Source organism: Eucalyptus grandis, chromosome 9 (assembly GCF_016545825.1).
Source record: "Eucalyptus grandis isolate ANBG69807.140 chromosome 9, ASM1654582v1, whole genome shotgun sequence".
NCBI classification, from domain to species: domain Eukaryota; kingdom Viridiplantae; phylum Streptophyta; class Magnoliopsida; order Myrtales; family Myrtaceae; genus Eucalyptus; species Eucalyptus grandis.
Genome location: NC_052620.1, coordinates 31,183,539 through 31,203,114, shown reverse-complemented (window position 1 = coordinate 31,203,114; position 19,576 = coordinate 31,183,539). Strand labels below are relative to the sequence as shown.

General features: G+C 39.9%; 1 protein-coding gene across 5 annotated transcripts; it reads left to right on the top strand.

Moving 5' to 3' along the window:
• The first annotated feature begins 7,489 nt into the window (after positions 1-7,489).
• LOC104419253 (serine/threonine-protein kinase BLUS1) lies at positions 7,490-18,849 on the top strand. Of its 5 annotated transcripts, XM_039301671.1 has the most exons (22): positions 7,491-7,926; positions 9,845-10,050; positions 10,181-10,548; positions 12,112-12,366; positions 12,475-12,599; positions 12,727-12,771; positions 12,886-12,967; positions 13,053-13,121; positions 13,217-13,387; positions 13,485-13,550; positions 14,567-14,635; positions 14,736-14,879; positions 15,017-15,090; positions 15,311-15,580; positions 16,389-16,480; positions 16,580-16,656; positions 17,016-17,138; positions 17,217-17,259; positions 17,331-17,383; positions 17,899-17,960; positions 18,066-18,117; positions 18,363-18,849. In XM_039301671.1, exons 3-22 carry the CDS (start codon positions 10,381-10,383, stop codon positions 18,426-18,428), a joined length of 2,106 nt encoding a protein of 701 aa, XP_039157605.1. In that variant the 5' UTR covers positions 7,491-7,926; positions 9,845-10,050; positions 10,181-10,380; the 3' UTR covers positions 18,429-18,849. The 5 variants fall into 5 exon arrangements, with proteins under 5 accessions (XP_039157608.1, XP_039157605.1, XP_039157604.1 ...); XM_039301674.1 differs by having other exon boundaries at positions 7,490-7,926; positions 9,845-10,548; positions 16,583-16,656; XM_039301670.1 differs by having other exon boundaries at positions 9,845-10,548.
• The last annotated feature ends 727 nt before the right edge of the window (positions 18,850-19,576 follow it).

Genomic DNA, 19,576 nt, shown 5'->3' with positions numbered 1-19,576 from the left:
TTGACCGATGGGATCCTAAGAACATTTGTTAAATGCCTCATATTTTTTTTTGCTAAAAAAAAATACCTCATATTTTTCCCAAAGCTAGCTGAATAAAGATACTAATTACATTATTCGACTATATCAGAGACATCTTGATGGGTTGAACTTACTTAATGCGCATATCTGGTGAGCTTTGCAATAGTCTACAAGCCTGAATGAATTTAATTTATTTGACAGGTCGAGATTTCTTAGGTAATATCCAGCTTGCAAGCTTCTTTGTACTTGTAGAAACTTACCAAGCACTTCTAAAATGCACCTCAACTAGACATTTTTGAAATGTTATTTTGAGGGTTTAGTGACTTTTTTCTTTTCAAAACTGCCCTCACCGATAAATGTGTGTTCCACTTTTGCCCTCAAAAGGTACTGTTCATCGTCTTCCCTGGACTCGCTGGTTCGTCGTTGAGGAGAGAACCTCGTCGAAGTCGAGATCGAGATCGAGGGTCGCACGTGTCGTCGAGCCGCTCGCCGGAGTTGCTATGGGTCGAGGAGGTTGAGGATCGAGCGACCCAGATCTGGCCCTTCGACCGCGGCTGTGCGACCTCGGCGACCGTCGCCTGGGTCGCAGACGGTCGAATGGTGAAGCCTTTTCACCTTGCCAAGGTCGCAAATCGCTGAGGGGCTTTAGGGGTGAAGCCCCTAGATCTGCAATCGCGTGGGTCTTCACCTTGCTGAGGTTGCAGACGTCATGGTTGCAAATCTTGGCGTCGTGCATCCTCAAAAAACCCTAGATCGACGTTGCAAATCGCCGGTGGAGTTTGTGGTTGACGCTGGTGACAGTCGATGGTCGCCTTTAGTCACCGTCGATGCGGGCTTGTGGTCAACGCCGGCCAAGCTCGCCCAACTCCTTGCCTCTGCCATTGCTCGCCCAGCTCTCTTCTTGTTCCTTTTTTTTTTTTTTTCACTTCAAATTTGATTTACAAAAAAGACGTTCAAAGATACTTCGCGAAATGCAAAACCATTTTCTCAAAGTTGAACCAAAGGGAGCATATACTTCGTACTGGATTGCGTGGCATAAATGCAGTCACTCGCATAACTACAGCCCTTTTCCTACAACAAGCGTCGAGCCATTGCTTTTTGCCTCCCCCGCCACGCCGGTCCAGGTTAGAATCGAATCCACGTGACGTTCACGCTTCAAGTCCAAGCCCCGCCAGATATTTAGCGAAACGTCCTACGGACGGATGACCGTTTCTGAGGACAAAACCAGCTCTCACTGAATGATCAGCTGAGGCAGAAGATTGATGAGTTGAATAGTAGCTGCCAAGTCATCGCCGTCTTCTCTGAGTTTCTTTGCATCCTTGGGAAGCTCGATTGGGCCCCGGCCGAGGGATGCCCTTTTCGTCTCTTCGCGAAAAGGTTGGAACTTTGCCCGGGCGCCTCGAATTCCTATGTCCGTGATCCGCGCTCTCCTCTCGTTCGCGAGTTTCTCTTGTCGTTGGGCGTGATGCGGGTGATTTGGATTTCTACGATTGGGGTTGAGTTGCTTCGATGATTTGCTTGGCTTGATTGGATTTGTGCTTCGCCTCGCGTCCTCTGTGCCGGCTGAGGTTCTCCGGGAGAAGTATACAATGTTGAGCGTGTATTAAGGTGGAGATTGGTTTACCAGCTCGAGCGTAGGGTTCCTGTTCCTAATTATGTTTGGGATGAAGCTAATTGCGGATTCGCTGTTTCAATGCATGAGTATTGGCTATCCCTAATTATATTTAAGGAAAATTTGTAACTTTCAATGCATTGGTTATATCACAGCATGAGTATTGTTTTGGAAAGTGAACTGCTTTTTATTTAGCATGCTTAACAAGTGTCTGAGATACTCGTTAACAAGATGATTATATAAATTTGATTCATATTTAGTAGGAGTCCCACACAATGTCCGCTGTTGTGCGTGCTTTTGCGATGTAGAATGAAGGTTGGACAGAGAAGGGAGACGACGGACGGCCTTCAAGATGTTTAGCCTTTATATGATATGTCCATTTACCCATATTCAAATTGTATTCCCAAGGGGATTTAACCATGGTAGGTAGTTTGCTTGGGCCAAGACCTCATAGTAGATTAAACTGTAGTTTGTGAAAATAAATACAGAACTTATGTCATGGCCGATGATTTGAAACTGCAGCACTTGTACATATAAGCTTTTCAGAGTTGCTGTTTCAGCAATTTTCTTCTAGTTATGTAATATTTCGACCTAGCAACTTTATTCAGTGATGTAGCTTCAGATAGTGATGTTGTTCCCCTAGTGTTTATTTTCTAGTATCCTAAACTTAGGTATAATTTGCTTCACCTATGAGAATTTCTATCCCGATTCTTCTTTTGTTCATCAAGTTCATCCTAGTCCCATTGAGATTACTGCTTTAGCCTTGTCCTATCATCCGCATAATGGGTTTCTCTTTTATTGACTCTTCTCTTCTGGTCATTTGAAACCTTGTACATGCGCATGTGTCGTTATGTCTTTCCAATTTATTATACCTCCAATCTTGCTTCTTGCATTTATGTACGATTTTCCTAACACTTCTTGCCTGGACTGGATTTTGCATCTCTTTCCAGCATGTGCTCGATTCCATTTTCAGATTTCAACCGGTTGGGACTTTGGTGGAATGCAGTGCTGCAGAAGACGCCGGTCCCATCTAGGAGCATACACCAGCTAAAAAGTTCCCCGTCGATGCAAAGGACTATAAGCTTTATGAGGAAGTTAGTGAAGGTTTCGGTGCCACTGTTTACAGGGCTCTTTGCATTCCACTTCATGAGATAGTTGCTATCAAGGTGCTCCATCTTAAGACGTGTGATAATAATGATCTGGTACGTGCTCTGCTTTCTCCTTGGTCCGTTGAGATTTTCTTGTTGTATATTCTCATTCCAAGTGGCTTTGGTACCTTTTCGATAGTAATTGTATTGTACTTTAAATGTGATATAACAGGATGGAATACTTTGCAGCATGATTTCAGCTTCCTTCACTTATTTTTATGAATTCATTTTGCATGCGTAGAAACCATGCTAATAAGGTTTTTTTTTTTTTGGACAGAATGGGTAATGAGTTCTTGTTTGTCTAGTTTTGCTGGTAATCTCTGTCTAGACTGATTATTTTGGTAGCTATCAAGGTTCTTCACGGGATTGACTTTTACTTTCAAGTTTGGCTTTTGCTTTTGCTTTTAATGTTTGAGATTCGCGTTTTATCTAGTACTAAGCACCTCTTACCTTTAATATACCTGCATATAAACATCTAAGGGCATATTAGAATCACTGAAATTTTTAGTTTATAAATGCATTATTGTTATTATTATTATTATTATTATTATTATTATTATTATTATTATTATTTTAAATTGGTGAGAAAGTGAATTGAGCACTGCTTCGAAAATGCCAACGCAAATTGGCCCTAATTGGGTGGTTAAACTAGAATGAGAAGAAGAAGAAGGTTTCGTTGATTATCTTCTGGTACCTCTTATGTATGACTAGCCCAACTATACAGATGTGTACACCTTGTGTTGGTCATTAATGACATAATAAGCACATAATCATGTATCGGTGTGGTGAAAAATCAGAATGAACATAAGATGAGATTAGCCAAATACAAGTAGATTTCGTTATTAGGTGAATCTAAAAAGTCCATGGGCATCTGATGCCAAGGTAGACAGATCAATAATGTAGCAAGGATCAAATTCAGTAAGCATTTGACGTACTATGACAAATGACAAAAGTTGGAGGCATTAGTTGCATAAAGTTCCAAATAGAACTGTTTTTCTATATATATCTTTGACTGTTCAACATAATTTTTATTTTGCAAAGGTAGAATATGTCCAATTGAAAGACATACAAGTGTGTGCGATGGAGTCATAAAATCCATGTCGAAATCATGGTGGGGTGGGGGAATACATTGATTGTGATCATGTAAGAGAGCTGAGTCCTCTTGAATAACAGCGGCTCACCTCTAAGATGTTTTCATTTGGACTAACTTCGATCGTGCGGAGTAGGGCTTTTCTTTTTCCCTTTGTCCTTCATGACCTCTGAGCAGATACTTAACAGCTTGCGATGAAATGACACTTGGGAGTAATCTACTTTTTCCTTTGCTATGTGAAGAGATGTTTGAGCTCTGAAGATGTTTTAAGTTTGAAGTTATTGAAAACAGGTTTCCTTATGTACTTAAAACAGTTTTCTCTTTTTATAAGATTTGGCTTATGTTTTGAAGACAAGTGATGAACTGTAATTTCAATTGCAAAATCTAGTTTAAGAAATAAATTTTCTGTATATTTCCTTCAACATTAAAAAAATTGAAGTCAATATTCTAAAATCTCTTTTTTACCATTTCATGCATCTTTCTCACGACTTTACATGGGATGGTATCCGGCGAGAGGTGCAGATGATGAGTTTGATTAATCATTTAAATCTATTACGTGCACATTGCATCTTTTTTGTTGGGCACGGCCTTTGGGTTGTCATGCCATGCATGAATGGAGGATCCTGTCTTCACATTATGAAATCTGCTTACCCAGAAGGTCTTGAAGAGCCAGCTATTACCACTTTGTTGCGCGAGGTTCTCAAGGCACTTGTGTATCTCCATGCTTATGGACATATTCATAGGGATGTGAAGGTGCTTTGCTTGCTGTCGGGACTGTCTTTTCCGATCCAATTCATATGGCTACATATATATGTTATCATACCGTTCTTATGTTATCAGTATTCACCCACATGATGCAGGCAAAGAATATATTAATTGATACCAATGGTGTGGTCAATGCAGATTTTGGAGTGTCAGCGTGCACGTTGGAAACAGGAGATAGACAACGGTCCAGAAATCCCTTTGTTGAACCTCCATGCTGTTAAATTGGCCTCTAAATTGTTGTAATGCCATGTGATGCATGATCACATCTTGCAAAACAAATGCATTTTCAGCAGTATGATTTATTATCATAAACTTAACTGCCCTTTATCATCTCAGGATGGCTCCTAAGGTCATTCAGCAATTACACGAAATTGACTTTAAGCGAATGCATTGCTAATGTCTGCAGCCCCCTCTTTGATGTTCCCTCTGTTTCTAATGCCTAAAGTTGATTTCTTTTATGGTTGAACTTAAGTTATTGTTTGTTTTTCTTCTAACAGAGTAGACATCCGGCCTTTGGAATAACAGCACTTGAACTTGCGCATGGGTATGCCCCGTTTTCAAATATCCGCCAACGAAAGTAAACCATTTTTGCTTTTGAGACTGGTGGACATGGACTGGATGTGGTCTTTAGCTTTTCTTCCCACATTTAGCTCTTTCTGTAGGTTCTGCTGATGACCTTACAAAATGCACCTCCAGGCCTGGACTATGAGAGAGATAAGAGATTTTCCAAGATGTGTCTTTCTAGAAGAAATGATGGTTGCATACCAAATCATTGTAGGTACATCTCTGTGATCATGTCTGGTTCTAATGGTGCCTTACCATATTAGTCTTTCAAAGAGATGGTAGCCACTTCCTTAGTGAAATGTCCATTTGAAGCACAGGTTTTTTAAACATGCCGCCCTACCCTATCAGTTCGAGTGCCTTCCTTCCTCCACTGGGTGATCACTTTCAGATGCTTAACGTTCCCTGCTTTCAGATGCTGAAGGTCTTGCGCTCCTAACTTTGGCAATCTATAGTCAGTTGTGTCATGAGGCCTTTCCCATGCAAGCGTGCATCTGCTCTGACGTGTTTTTCGGATATTTCAGGACGCACAAGAAACTGATCTTCTCGTTCAGAATAAAGGCTCTCTATGAAGACAAGGACCAATTATCGCAGACAAGGACCATGGCTTCCCTATGTAATAAAGCCAAAGGTGGGATAGCAGGCAACATGTTCTGGCCAGAACGCGGAACAATTCAGCACATCGCCTTCTGGTATTGTTTGTCCGGACTTGTCAAAAGTCGAAAGTAATTTTCTAATTCCCTGTCTAGCTCTACAGTAATGTTCAAACTTTCAGAAAAATTATGGAAAAACTACATGTTATTGTATGAATCAATATTAATATGCTACGGAAGTTTCGAATGCTTATCATAAAAAGAAGTCAAAGGGCGCGCACCTCTATCAATCTCTCTCTCTCTCTCTCTCTCTCCCTCCCTCCCTCCCTCCCTCCCTATGTTCTTCCAAAAAAGGATGTGTTAAACTTTTGTCACATTTCCATTAATTTCCCACTTCGGGAGTGGGTTTCCATCAACTTTTGTAAAAGACAAAGCAAAAGTCGAGAGTAAATGAATAAGATAAAAAAAAAAAAAAAAAAAAAAATCGTTTCTCCATTAATTTCCCACTTCCATCAACTTTCGAATATACATAGCTCATTTTCTTCTCCTCATATAATCACTTGACCTGTAACTGTAAGAACGCGGTCGTTGAGATGCATTTTAGAAGTACTTGGTAAGTCACCACAAGTACAAAGAAGCTCGCAAGCTGAATATTACCAAAGAAACCTTGACCCACCAAATAAATGAAATCCGTTCAAGTTCGTAAACCATCACGGAACTTCCCAACTATGAGCATCGAGTAAGATCAACCCATCGAGATGTCTTTAATATAGTCAAATAACATAATGGGATAATATCACGAAAAATCCTAAACCGGTATACATATGACAAATTTATCTTAAACTAATTTTTTGAGAACCAAAAATCCTATCAAAATTCCCAAACTAGTATACATTTGATAAATTTACGTTAAACTAATACACTTGAGACAAATTTATCCTAAATTAGTTTTTTATTTTATTTTATTGTCAAATCGTTAAGTTAGATAACGTGTGATAGTTGATTAGTGCACCGGTTCGAAATTTTACTCTACTAATTTTGTGGTATTAATCTTTTAATGAATGGTATATTTGTAAAAAATATACAAGTTTGAGATTTTTGATGGTCAAAAAAAAAAATTAAAAATGTATAAATCTGGAGGTTTTTGAGGTTATTGAAAATAAATTTATTATAAATGTATAAATTTAGGATTTTTTATGATATAAACCCTAATATAACTCCATCTTTACATATTGTACTAAATTTGTTGCACAAATGTAGTCATTGATACAATTAGAGATCATTTCTACAACGAGCAACGGGCCATAGCTTTTTGGCCGCCCCTTCGTGCCCTCCAGCCTCTGCCGCCACCGCCGCTCGCGGCTCACTCCCTCCTTCCCTCGACCCCCTCCTCGCAGTGAAAGCTCAGCTGGTCCGGGTTAGAATCGGATCCACGTGACGTTCACGCTTCAAGTCCAAACCCCGGCAGATGTCTAGCGAAACGTCCTACAGGGCCAACGCTCGGGCCCCAACCCAAAGGCACAAAAAAAATTCCCTCCGGCCCAGCACACATCGCGGGCCGCCGCGACCTGGCCGGACTGGGGAAGGGCCCAGTGGGAAAAGGGGCCGTTCCGGGCCCGCTTTCGGGCACCCGGCGTCGGCGCCGTATCTGACCGCCATATCGAGCTTCCGTTTCCGTTTAAGGAGAAAGCGTCTCGAGAAAGGACGGGGACTTTTTTATTACTCCTCCGAGGTTTCTGGGTCTTCTTCTTACAGCCGGGGGAGAAAAAACGATTCAACTCATTGACTGCAGAATCGACGGTTAAATGGTTAAAGACCAATACCCATGTTCCACATTTATTGCTGTCGTTGCATGTGAGAGAGAGAGAGAGAGATCCCGTGGAGATTATTAGATTAGATTAGATTAGATTAGATTAGATTAGATTAGATTAGATATATAGGGAACGGACGGACGATCGTTTCTGGGGACAAAGCCAGCTCTCACTGACTGATCAGCTGGGGCAGGAGATCTCTGGAGGAGTTGAATAGTAGCTGCCAAGCCGTCGCCGCCGCCGCCGCCGCCGCCGTCGGTCGAGGGTTACCCTTTTCCTCTCTTCGCGAAAAGGTGGGAACTTTGCCGCCGGCGCCTCGAATCTCTAGGTCCGTGATCTGCGCTCTCCTCTCGATTCGCGAGTTTCTCTTGTCGTTGTGCGTGATGCGGGTGATTTGTATTTCCCCCGATTGGGGTTGAGTTCTTTCGATGACATGCTTGGCTTGATTTGGATTTGTGCTTCGCTTCTTGTCCTGTGTGCCGACTGAGGATCTCTGGGAGAGGTGTACATTGTTGAGCGTGTATTGAGGAGGAGATTCGTGTACCAGTTCGAGCATAGGGTTCCTGTTCCTAATAATATTCGGGATGAAGCTAATTGCAGATTCGCTGTTTCTTTACAGTGAGCATGCTCAATTGGAGCCAGTTCATGCGAGTCGATTTTGTTTGCGGTGTACTTGAGACTTAGCAATGTATATTCATACCAAGTAATTGCCAGGTTTCGTCTTTTTAAGTGCACTAACTTTAAAGAGAATTCGGGCGTGATGTCCAAGACCCTTCTGGCATGTGAAGGAGATTGTGTCTGATGCATAAGTCAAGAGTTAGTAGCCAACTCCAATGCTCAATGCAATGCACTTCTTTTAAGGGGTACTTTACCTAGTGTGTCGAGCTTGGTGTCATGGTAGATATCAAATTTGTGGAGCCTCTCAGTGTGGAGGCCATTCAGATCCTGCATTCTTTGTCACCATGGGTTGATGGTGCTTGACATATTGGTGGCTAATCCAATGTGTCATCATCCATGGCTTTTGGAATTGCACATTGAACAGATTGATACGTGTGAGGCACTGACTAGTGTGCCAAGAACATCGTAGCAACACAATGAGTTTGTGAGTGAGGTCCAAGCCTCACGGGGAGGGGGATAGTTGAGGGTGTAAAGGCACTGAAGCACAAGCATGAGAATATCCTTAGGCAGTGTAAGTGAACTCATGTATTGGTAATGTGGACCTGAAAATGATTAGACTTGTTGGAAGATATCAGATAACATGACATTTAGGTGACAAAAGGCTATTGTGCAAATAGTTGGTCAATCTAACAATTTTATAAAATTTCGTTAACAATTTTGCCAAGTGCACTTGTTAAGCAACTATTTAAGGAAAATTTGTAACTTTCAATGCATTGGCTGTCTCATGGCATGAGTATTGTTTTGGAAAGTGAATTGTTCCTTATTTTGTATGCTTAACAAGTGCCCAGAATACTCATTAACAAAATGGTTTTATGAATTTTGATAATTTTTTAGGAGGCATATTCAGAAGTTCAAGTCCCAGACAATGTCCACTGTTTTCTGTGCTTTTTTGATGTAGAATGAAGGTTGGACAGAGAAGGGAGATGACAAACGGCCTTCAATATAGTTAGCCTAATGATGATATGTCCATTTGCCCAGATTTAAAGTATATTCCGAAAGGGAATTACATCTGCCTAATGGTTGGGCAGACTATTGTAGGTAGTTTGCTTGGTCCAAGACCTCATAGTAGATTAAACTGTAGTTTTTAATGTATAAACACCAAAGTTAAAACTTATGTCATGGCTGATGACTTGAAACTTCAGCACTTGTTCATATAAGCTTTTTAGAGTTGCTGTTTCAGCAATTTTCTTGCTAGTTATGTAATATGTCGACCTAGCAATTTTATACAGTGATGTAGCTTCAGATAGTAATGTAGTCCGTTTTGTGTTTATTTTCTAGTATCCTAAACTTAGGTATAATTTGCTTCACCTATGAGAATTTCTATCCAATTCTTCTTTTATTCATCAAGTTTATCTAATCCCATTGAGATTACTGCCTTAGCCTCGTGTTATCATCTGCATGATGGGTTTTCTCTTTTATTGACTCCTCTTCTGGTCATTTGAAACCTTGTACATGTGCATGCGTTATTATGTCTTTCCAATTAATTAAACCTACAATCTCGCTTCTTGCATTTATGTATGATTTTCCTAACACTTGTTGCCTGGACTGGGGTTTGCATCTCTTTCCAGCACGTGCTTGATTCCATTTGCAGATTTCACCAGGATTGGACTTTGGTGGACTGCAGTGCTGCAGAAGACATTGGTCCCATCTAGAGGATATACTTCTTTGTTTAGAGAGAAGTGTCAATGGTGATTGGCTGGACACTGTTATGAGTAGAAGTAATTGTTGCCTTGCCTGGGCTGAAACTCCCACAGCATTAGGCCTTTCTTCTGGGGTTGGTTGCTTTATTACACTTTCTTAAATTGCTTGAAAATGTGCAGTCTCTTCCTTTTCTCAAAGTAAGAGAAATCCTAAGCACTCTTTACACTTTGTATATAATTCCTGAGACAAGCCAGTGATTTTAGGATTGGATGGTTGTGCATACCATACGAATTGCTCGGTCTGTAATCGTTTTAATGGAGTCACCGGAAGCTTTTGTCTCTCTATGCTGAACAAAGGAGCCATGCTTTGGAATTGGAAGAAACCCCACAATTTGGCGCTTTGCTATTGAGTCTACGTATTGTGCGTCTTTTTCAAAAAGTAGGTTTATGGTCCAAAAGAAACCATGGAGCATACACCAGATAAAAAGTTCCCCCTCAATGCAAAGGACTATAAGCTCTATGAGGAAGTTGGTGAAGGTGTCAGTGCCACTGTTTACAGAGCTCTCTGCATTCCACTTAATGAGATAGTTGCTATCAAGGTGCTTGATCTTGAGAGGTGTTATAATAATCTGGTATGTGCTCTGCTTTCTCCTTGGTCTGTTGAGATTTTCTTTTTGTATATTCTCATTCCAAGTGGCTTTGGTACCTTTTCGATAGTAATTATATTGTACTTTAAATGTGATATAACTGGATGGAATACTTTGCAACATTATTTCAGTTTCCTTCTCTTGTTTTTATTAACTCATTTTGCATGCATAGAAACCATGCTAATAAGTATTTTTTTGTTTGGATAGAATGGGCAATGAGTTCTTACTTGTCTACTTTTGCTGCTAATCTCTGTCTAGACTAATTAGTTTTGGTAGCTATCAAGGTTCCACATGGGATTGACTTTTACTTTCGAGTTTTGGCTTTTGCTTTGCTTTTAGTGTTTTGAGATTCAAATTTTATCTAATGCTAAGCACCTCTTATCTTTAATATACCTGCATATAGACATATAAGGGCATTTATAATCATTTGAAATTTTTAGTGTATAAATGCATTTTTATTATTTTTTAAATTGGTGAGAAACTGAATTGAGTGCTGCTTCAAAAAAAGGGGCACAAACTGGCCCTAATTGGGTGGTTAAACTAGAAAAAGAAGAAGAAGAAAGTTTCGTTGCATCATCTTCTGGTACCTCTTATGTATTACTAGCCAAACTATACAGAAGTGTACACCTTGTGTCGGTCATTAATGACATAATAAACACATATTCATGTCCTGGTGTGGTGAAAAATTAAAATGAACATAAGATGAGATTAGGCACATACAAGTAGATATCGTCAATAGGTGAAGCTAAGAAGTCCATAAGCATCTGATGCCAAGATAGACATATTAATTCAGTAGATGTTCTGGTGTATTTACGAAATGTGTCAAAAGAGAGAGATATTAGTTGCATAAAAGTTCCAAATAGAACTATTTTTCTTTATATATATTTTACTTTAGTTTAGACCATCTACTTTTGCATGTCCAATAATTTTTTTTTTATCATGTATACCATTCAACATAACTTTTATTTTGCAAGTGTGTGTGAGTGCAGCTTGGAGTCATAAAAACCATGTCGAAATCATGGTGGGTTGGGGGTGGGGAGAGAAAAGGAAGAGAATAGAGAAGGTGGGGGGGGATTGTACATTGATTGTGATCATGTGAGAGAGCTGAGTCCTCTTGAATATCAGCTGTAACCTCTAAAGACATTTTCATCTGGACTAACTTTGATAATGCGGATTGGGGCTTTTCATTTACTTTGTCACTTCATTAGCTGTAAGCGGATATGTAAGAGCTTGAGATGAAATGACATTTGGAGTAGTCTATTTTCTCCTTTGCCATGTGAAGACATGTTTGAGCTCTGAAGATGTTTTGAGTTAAGTTTAAGATTATTGAAAACAAGTTTCCTCATGTACTTAAACAGTTTTCTCTATTAAATAAGATTTGTCTTACATTTTAAAGACAAGTGATGAACTGTAATTTCTGTTGCAAGATATATTGTCAGAAATATATTTACTATATAATTCCTTCAACATTGAAAAAATTGAAGTAAATATTCTAATGATGATCTCCTTTTTTCCCATTCGATGCATTATTTTCATGACTTTGCACAGGATGGTATCCGGCGAGAGGTACAGACAATGAGTTTGATTGATCATCCAAATCTATTGCATGCACATTGCTCCTTTACTGCTGGCCACAGCCTTTGGGTTGTCATGCCATACATGGATGGAGGATCCTGTCTTCACATTATGAAATCTGCTTACCCAGAAGGTCTTGAAGAGGCGGCTATTTCCACTTTGTTGCGGGAGGTTCTCAAGGCACTTGCATATCTCCATGCTCATGGACATATTCATAGGGATGTGAAGGTACTTTGCTTGCTATCCGCACTGTCTTTTCTGATCCAGTTCATATGGCTTTTTTTCTATATTAATGTACTGTTCTTATGTTATCAATACTCACCCACACAAATGCAGGCAGGGAATATATTAATCAATTCCAAAGGTGTGGTCAAGTTAGCAGATTTTGGAGTGTCAGCTTGCATGTTCGATACAGGAGATAGACAACGGTCACGAAATACCTTTGCTGGGACTCCATGCTGGTAAATTTGCCTCTAAATTTTTGTAATGCAATGTGACAGTCTGATGAATCATCACATTTTGCAAGGCAAATGCATTTTCAGTAGTATGATTGATTATCATATACTTAACTGCCTTCTATCCTCTCAGGATGGCTCCTGAGGTCATGCAACAATTACACGGATATGACTTTAAGTGAGTGCAAGCTATTGTCTGCAACCCCCTCCTTTTTATTCCCTTTGTTTCTAATGCCTAAAGTTGATTTTATTTGTGATTGAACTTAAGTTATTTTTTGTTTTTCTTTAACAGAGCAGACATCTGGTCCTTTGGAATAACAGCACTTGAACTTGCGCATGGGCACGCCCCATTTTCCAAGTATCCGCCAATGAAAGTAAACCTTTTCTGGCTTTTGAGACTGGTGGACATGGACAAGATGCGGGCTTTAGCTTTTCTTACACCTTTAGCTCTTTCTGTAGGTTCTGCTGATGACCTTACAAAATGCACCTCCAGGCCTGGACTATGAGAGAGATAAGAGATTTTCAAAGGTGTGTCTATCCACACAAAATGATGTTGCATACCAAATCATTGTAGTTACATCACTGTGATCATGTGTGGTTCTAATGGTGCCTTACTTTATTAGTCTTTCAAAGAGATGGTAGCCGCTTGCTTAGTGAAGGACCCCAAGAAACGTCCTACTTCAGAGAAGCTTCTGAAGCACAGTTTTTTTAAACATGCCCGCTCTGCCGACTATCTAGCTCGAACCCTGGTCCAGGGCCTTGCTCCACTGGGTGAGCGCTTTAAAAAGCTGAAGGTCTCTTACTCCTAACTTTGGCAATCTATAGTCTGTTGTGTCATGAGGCCTTTCCCAAGCAAGTGTGCATCTGCTCTGATGTTTTTCGGTTATTCAGGCACAAGAAGCTGCTCTTCTTGTTCAGAATAAAGCTCTCTATGAAGACAAGGAGCAATTATCTCAGGTAAGGACTATAAGCAAAAGGTGGGATTGCATGCAACATGATCTGGCCAGAATGCGGAACAATTCAGCACATTGCTTTTTCGGGTTGTTTGTCCAGACTTTTCAAAAGTCAAAAGAACTTTTTTACTTCCCTGTCTAGCTCTACAGTAATATTCAAACTTTGGAATATTATGGAAAAACTACATGTTATTCTATGTGTCAATATTAATGTGCTATGAATGCTTCAAGTGCTTATTGTAAAAAAGAAGTCAAGTGCGTACACCACAAGATTTACAGTAAGTAAATAGTCCAAACTAAACATCATTCCAAACAAATGTGCAATAAGTTTCCACAGATTTGCTTTGAACTGAATATGATGAAAAGGTGCTTAAGTGGTTCCTGAAATGATTTTTGTGCATTTGTGCTTAAGGAGATCTTTTGTGCCCTTTGGACAAGTACATGGTTTAAAGTAAAAGAAATGTACATTACTCAAAAGATAAATAAAACAGTGGCTGGACTTAAATCCTGTTTCCTTTTTTATAAGTAGGTAAATCATGAATGAGCTATTGCTTTAAACTGATGTAGGTTTCCCACTCAAAACTCGATTGTGCACCCTGCTGCATATGAGAATCTTGGAGGTTAATTAAGTTGTTCTAAATGTTCAAGGACCATTTGACTAACTCGTGTAAAATTTTAGAGGCTGTTTGTACACTCATGACTTGTGAGTAATGAGTAGTCAATGACCTGCATGCAAAATTTTCATTACTACAAATGAGAGGGCTGAAGGATAGCTTATTGCAACCAACAGGGACTGAATGGCTTAAGTATTGCTTATGCACATTTTTCTTTCTTTTTCTTTTAATTCCCCACTTAAGTGATGCTTGAATAGTGGTCTTGTATTTCAACCTTAGTAAGTTGGTGAAGAAGGATTTGCTAATTCATCTATGCTGCTATACATGCAGCACTGCAAAATATCCCTGGCTTAGATGCTTGCTCTTTTGTTGCAATGGTTTACTACAAATTACTTGTTTGCTGCAGCAAGAATACATAAGAGGAATTAGTGCATGGAATTTCAACCTTGAAGATCTGAAATGTCAGGCTGCCCTTGTGAGTATTTTATTTCCTGTCCACTGTCTATATTAGCGATCACTTAAAATAAGGTTTTTAATTGCTAAGAGACTTATTTCTTGACATGTGGTAATGTCAGATTCAGGAAAATGATGATGTCCCAAATATTGAAGACTCTCATGCATCCATAAAGCAGAAGGAGAGACATGATGGTTCTGGGAGATTCACTGAGAGAATGTCACCTGAGATGGTCAACCATTCAAACACTGCATCTGGTCGGGAGGTATCACCTTTTCTGCTGTGTATACATGTGATCATGGTGCTTTGAACTATTTATTGTAAAATGGTTTTCTTTTGAAAATTATCAGGAGCTCCCTTAGCTACTTTCTCCTGATAAATATTATTAACCTTTTGTTCCAGGACGCTTTAAATGATCTTCATGATTTGAAGAGCTCACTTGCTTCATTTCCTATGAAACCACTTCAAGCACTCAAGTATGATTGCTTTATCTTTATTCTTTTTTACTCTCCTTCATGTTCATTTTCCTTCCCCTGTCAATCTCCATGCAGCTCATGTTTTCCTGAGTATTCATATGCCTCCTCTCCCAAGAAATTAAGTGCCATTGCTTCTCAGCCTGATGAAATTATCTTGCTTTGTACTTGTTGTTTTCCATGCATTCATTTTGGTCATAAAAATTATTCACTTTTGATGCAGAGAGTGTTTTGATGTTGGTGAGGACGATGTAAATACAAGTCCTAGCTGGGATGATGCTCGATTAGATTCTGATGAACAGCTTCCCACGAAATCCTCACCGAGAGCTGTCCATCAGGATACCGGTAAAAATGATGTCAACAACGATGATGATTTTGCACGGAGTAGCTCTTTACTGCGTCAGGAGATTCCAAATCATAAGAAATTCTTAAGTGGTCCATTAATACAGGATACTGTTGCCTCTGCTAAGAAGATGATGGACAATGGGGACAGGTTACTTTTGCTAACTTGAACCTATTTCTTTTCCTTTTTTCCTTTTGCTAAATTCCTAATTTTTCAATGCGAGTAATCACTTAAAATACATGTCAGCTTATGGGAAATAATAGTGAGGAGCACATAGAGGCATTTGTATGAGCTGTTCTATTGCGTGCGTCGGTTTTTGGGGAATAGTAGAAGGGAATGCATGGATGCATTCATATGAGATGTTTCTATTCTTCTGAGAAAAGAAAATATTACATTGCCTTTTGTGGCAGCCTTTCTCAGGCTTAGATTCCCCCTTCTTTTAAAAAAAAAAAAAAAAGGCTTGATGCTTGTGTGCTGGAGCCTTTATATGTGGTTGATTTGGTAGGGGATTGGTGAGATAATTCTGACACTATTCCACATCTTATTGAAGTCATGTATGTGAGGGGACTCCTTAGGGACAACACAGTATGATGCTAATCGGGGATAAGGTGACACATACTGGTTTAATGATGGCCTCAAGATCTTGCAGAAGACATTAGTGCTTAAGAAAAGACAGGTATAAGTTATGGAGGAGAAAACTTCTATATCCTGTGCAGGGTATGCAGTATGTAGGACTTGAAACTGGAAAGGATCTTGGTTTTGCTGGCTGTGATGCTTCATAGTACTCTTAGGATTTGAAAGTAAACCACCCCTAACAAACTTCATTCCCTGCTTGTTTGGGTGAACTATTGAGAGAGCATCTTCATGGCTACGGCATGGTGTGAGAAAGATGATTTTCATAATATCTGTTTGTAGAGCATGAAATTTATCAAGTTTGGTTCTTTAAATGCGATCTCAGGGACCATTTGCAACCAAAATATCAATCTGAGCGAAACTATAGTGGGCCTCTGTTGTATCGTCAAAGGAAAGAAACTAATTCTTTGTCACCTGGTAAGTTATGGTGGTTTCGAGCTCTTGTTATGATAAATGATAGTTTTTCCAGGCAGGTGAAGAGAATCAGTTTTATTGATTGTAATCTCTAATGTACAGCAGAGGATATGTCAGAAGGAGCAGTTATCCAATGTAGGGGCCGTTTTAAGGTCACTTCAGCAGATGTTAGTCCTAAGGTAATTGGTTGTCATCTCTGGTCCCAACTTGGCCTTTTATTTTCTTAATTGTTAAAAAGAGTTGGTTTTTCCTAATCCGCTTAAAACCTGAGTTGATCTTGTCACTTTATCTACCTATTTTTTATCTGGTATAAGTCCCAGCTCTGTGGTATCTGAGTTCTGCAGCTCAAATGTTTACTTATCTCGAATTGAAGTTTCAGATTAAACACTCGCCTCCCCTGTTCCCATCTTGCAAAAGTTTATAGCTTGTGAAACTCGTAACATCCAAATTCATGCAGTTCCATGATACTCGGAGCTGAAATCCTTAAAACTAAGTCTTTATGGCTCAATAACAACTTTCTCGGTTGTCCCCCATTCAGGGTATGATGAACTGCTCCTCTGGCCTAGCATGTGGTGGTTCATCCAGTCCAATGACCCCAAACTTGGCAGCCGCCCTTCTCCCTTCATTGCAGTGCATTTTGCAGCAGAACGTCATGCAGAGGGTATCTGTCTACTTGTGCTATGCTCTGATTTGTCTTCTATAATTTTGTTAGTTGCTAAAAGAATGAAGTGCATGACAGGAAGAAATCACTAAGCTTATCAAATATGCGGAGCAAATTTCTGGTACAGACCTCATTGGTGAATACTTCGTATTTTATTCCGTAGGTATCTGCTTCTCATTTAATGTGAAACAGGTAATCAAGGGGACTTGGCTGAGGTGGGCACCAGCAATTCTCTGCAGGTACAGGTCATCTCCTTGTCTTAAGACATGCAAGAATCACAGTTCCCATGTAGTTTCTAAACTGTAATTTAAGCACAAATCTCAGTTTTAAGAACTTCGAAGCTACAATTTTTGGTGTTAAAGACTGCCGCCAGCCTGCAATGGACAAAGCATGTCATCTGATATGCACTTGAAATATCATTTGATTCCCAATAGGGTTTTGCTTATCACCTGAAAAGGAACTGGAGTTGCTAGAGAAAGGGAGTGTTACCTCTAATCAGAAGGTTGTGGGATTGCTCTGTAGTAAAATTCGGCACAATTTTTCATGGCGGACTAAATGGCTTGCACTGAAAAAGCCTTGTACCTTTCATTTTGTCAATTTCCAAGTTAACCTTTGAATTGACTTAGGCCACCATCTTTGTCATCTATTACTTCGTTTACCTTTTCCTTTTGCTTTCCCATTTTGAAGGTCATATATAATATGCACTAGCATATATAAGATGCCATTTAGTTTGATACTGCAATAAATCTGTGACTCACAGGTATCTTGTTCTTCTATGAGAGAAACAGAATTGCAATCCCAGTTTGCCCATCTGCAGCAATGGTATGTTCGTATTTCATTTATCTGTCACAAATTTTCTTGTAGCTGCTCATAGATAGTGTATTTGCTTAAAATGTTTTTTCTGTAAAATCACTTTGTGGATAACAGTGTCACAAGCCTTGTTGAGGAGTTGCAGAACCTGAAACTGAAAAATGCCCAGGTGAGAAACTTAGTTGAATACAGCATGACCTCTATAACATCAGAACCTTCGTATTGTTACCTCTCTTGTTCCAAGAGTTTTTCCTTTCAAATCAAAGCACTGCATTGTGTTCTGTACCTGTCATCGTTTGTGATTATTGACTTACGACCGTTAGGATGTTCCAAAACGCCCACTTGCTGAAATGTACTCTTCCTGTTTCACCATATAATGTACTGTTTTCACCGAGTTATGATCTGGCTTTACAGTTGGAGAAGCAGCTGAATGCTTTGACAAACCGAGACAAGAGGATAAGAGGGATGACCAAAGCATGATGCTGTTCGCATCTTCAACTTATTCTTTAACGGCAACAGTTTTGGGTGATCAGCAAGTGACCGGCGCCTCATTCCCCGATTGTACATGTACTTTTCCCACCCACCAAAGTTTTGAGACGTCTTTCCTCGAGTTGCCGCTTTTACATGTAAATTTATTAAAAGATACAGCAGATACACCCCCGTCTCCGTAATTAAGTTTGTTCTTGCTCCCTACTCACAATACGGAATTCCCGCTTGTAGACAGTTGCCAGTCGGTCCATGATGCAATTGAATTAATTCCCTTGTAATTTGTTTCCACATCACCCTTTTATGTTTTATCTCTGACTTCTGTCAAGAAGAGCTCTCTTTTTATTGCAAATCAGACCTTCTGAGTAATAGACATTCTAAGAATGGGATCTGCTGCCCTTATATTTGAAAGGTATTCGTGCCTTGAAATTCAGTCGAGGATGACGGGGGTGGGGGATGATGTGCCAGGCCTCATATTGGGCAGTCATGGTTGGTTATGAGCACTGTATGTCCAGTGCACATTCAAACATTGGGGCGGGCACGAGCCAAATGTATTGGTATTGATTCTGACCACGAACATATCAAACGACGATCTGTTATTATCGCTTTGCAATTATATTTCGTGGCCGCTAATTGAAGCTTTGCCTCAGTATGTCTGTCCTGCTTCCTACCCTGGCTTTTGGAACCTGCATAAGGCTTAACAGAGTAGGCGAACAGCTGCCATGAACTCCTGACTAGGTGTAAATCTCGATGATCAGTCTCACATCAAGAGCAAAATATAAAAACCAAAGAGGTCTTCCTAGGGTGGGAAAGAAATTTTGAGCATCATGAATCTTGAAACACATCACATGGCCAAGACCGGAGTTATAAGAGCCCTACACACAACTAAAATCGGAACGGATGTTTACTGATGCCATAATCAGCCAATTAAGGAAACCAGTGGATCAACTTTGTAAAAGCACTTCATCATCAATTTGAAATCGCAAGCAGCCCCCACTCACTTAGGGCACCGCTACTCATCTTTCATCATCAATTTGAAATCGCAAGCAGCCCCCACTCACTTAGGGCACCGCTACTCATCTTCAGATGACTTGGTCACAAAATCTCAGGCATAACTTGCCAAAGGCACAAGCTCCAGAGAG

Bases quoted from the DNA above. Each gene is read 5' to 3' on its own strand.
- LOC104419253 (XM_039301671.1), top strand. From the start codon at position 10,381: ATGGAGCATACACCAGATAAAAAGTTCCCCCTCAATGCAAAGGACTAT. The intron at 13,551-14,566 runs GTAAGGACTATA...TGTTTGCTGCAG, and splicing joins ACAAGGAGCAATTATCTCAG to CAAGAATACATAAGAGGAAT. The intron at 17,384-17,898 runs GTCATCTCCTTG...TGTGACTCACAG, and splicing joins GCAATTCTCTGCAGGTACAG to GTATCTTGTTCTTCTATGAG.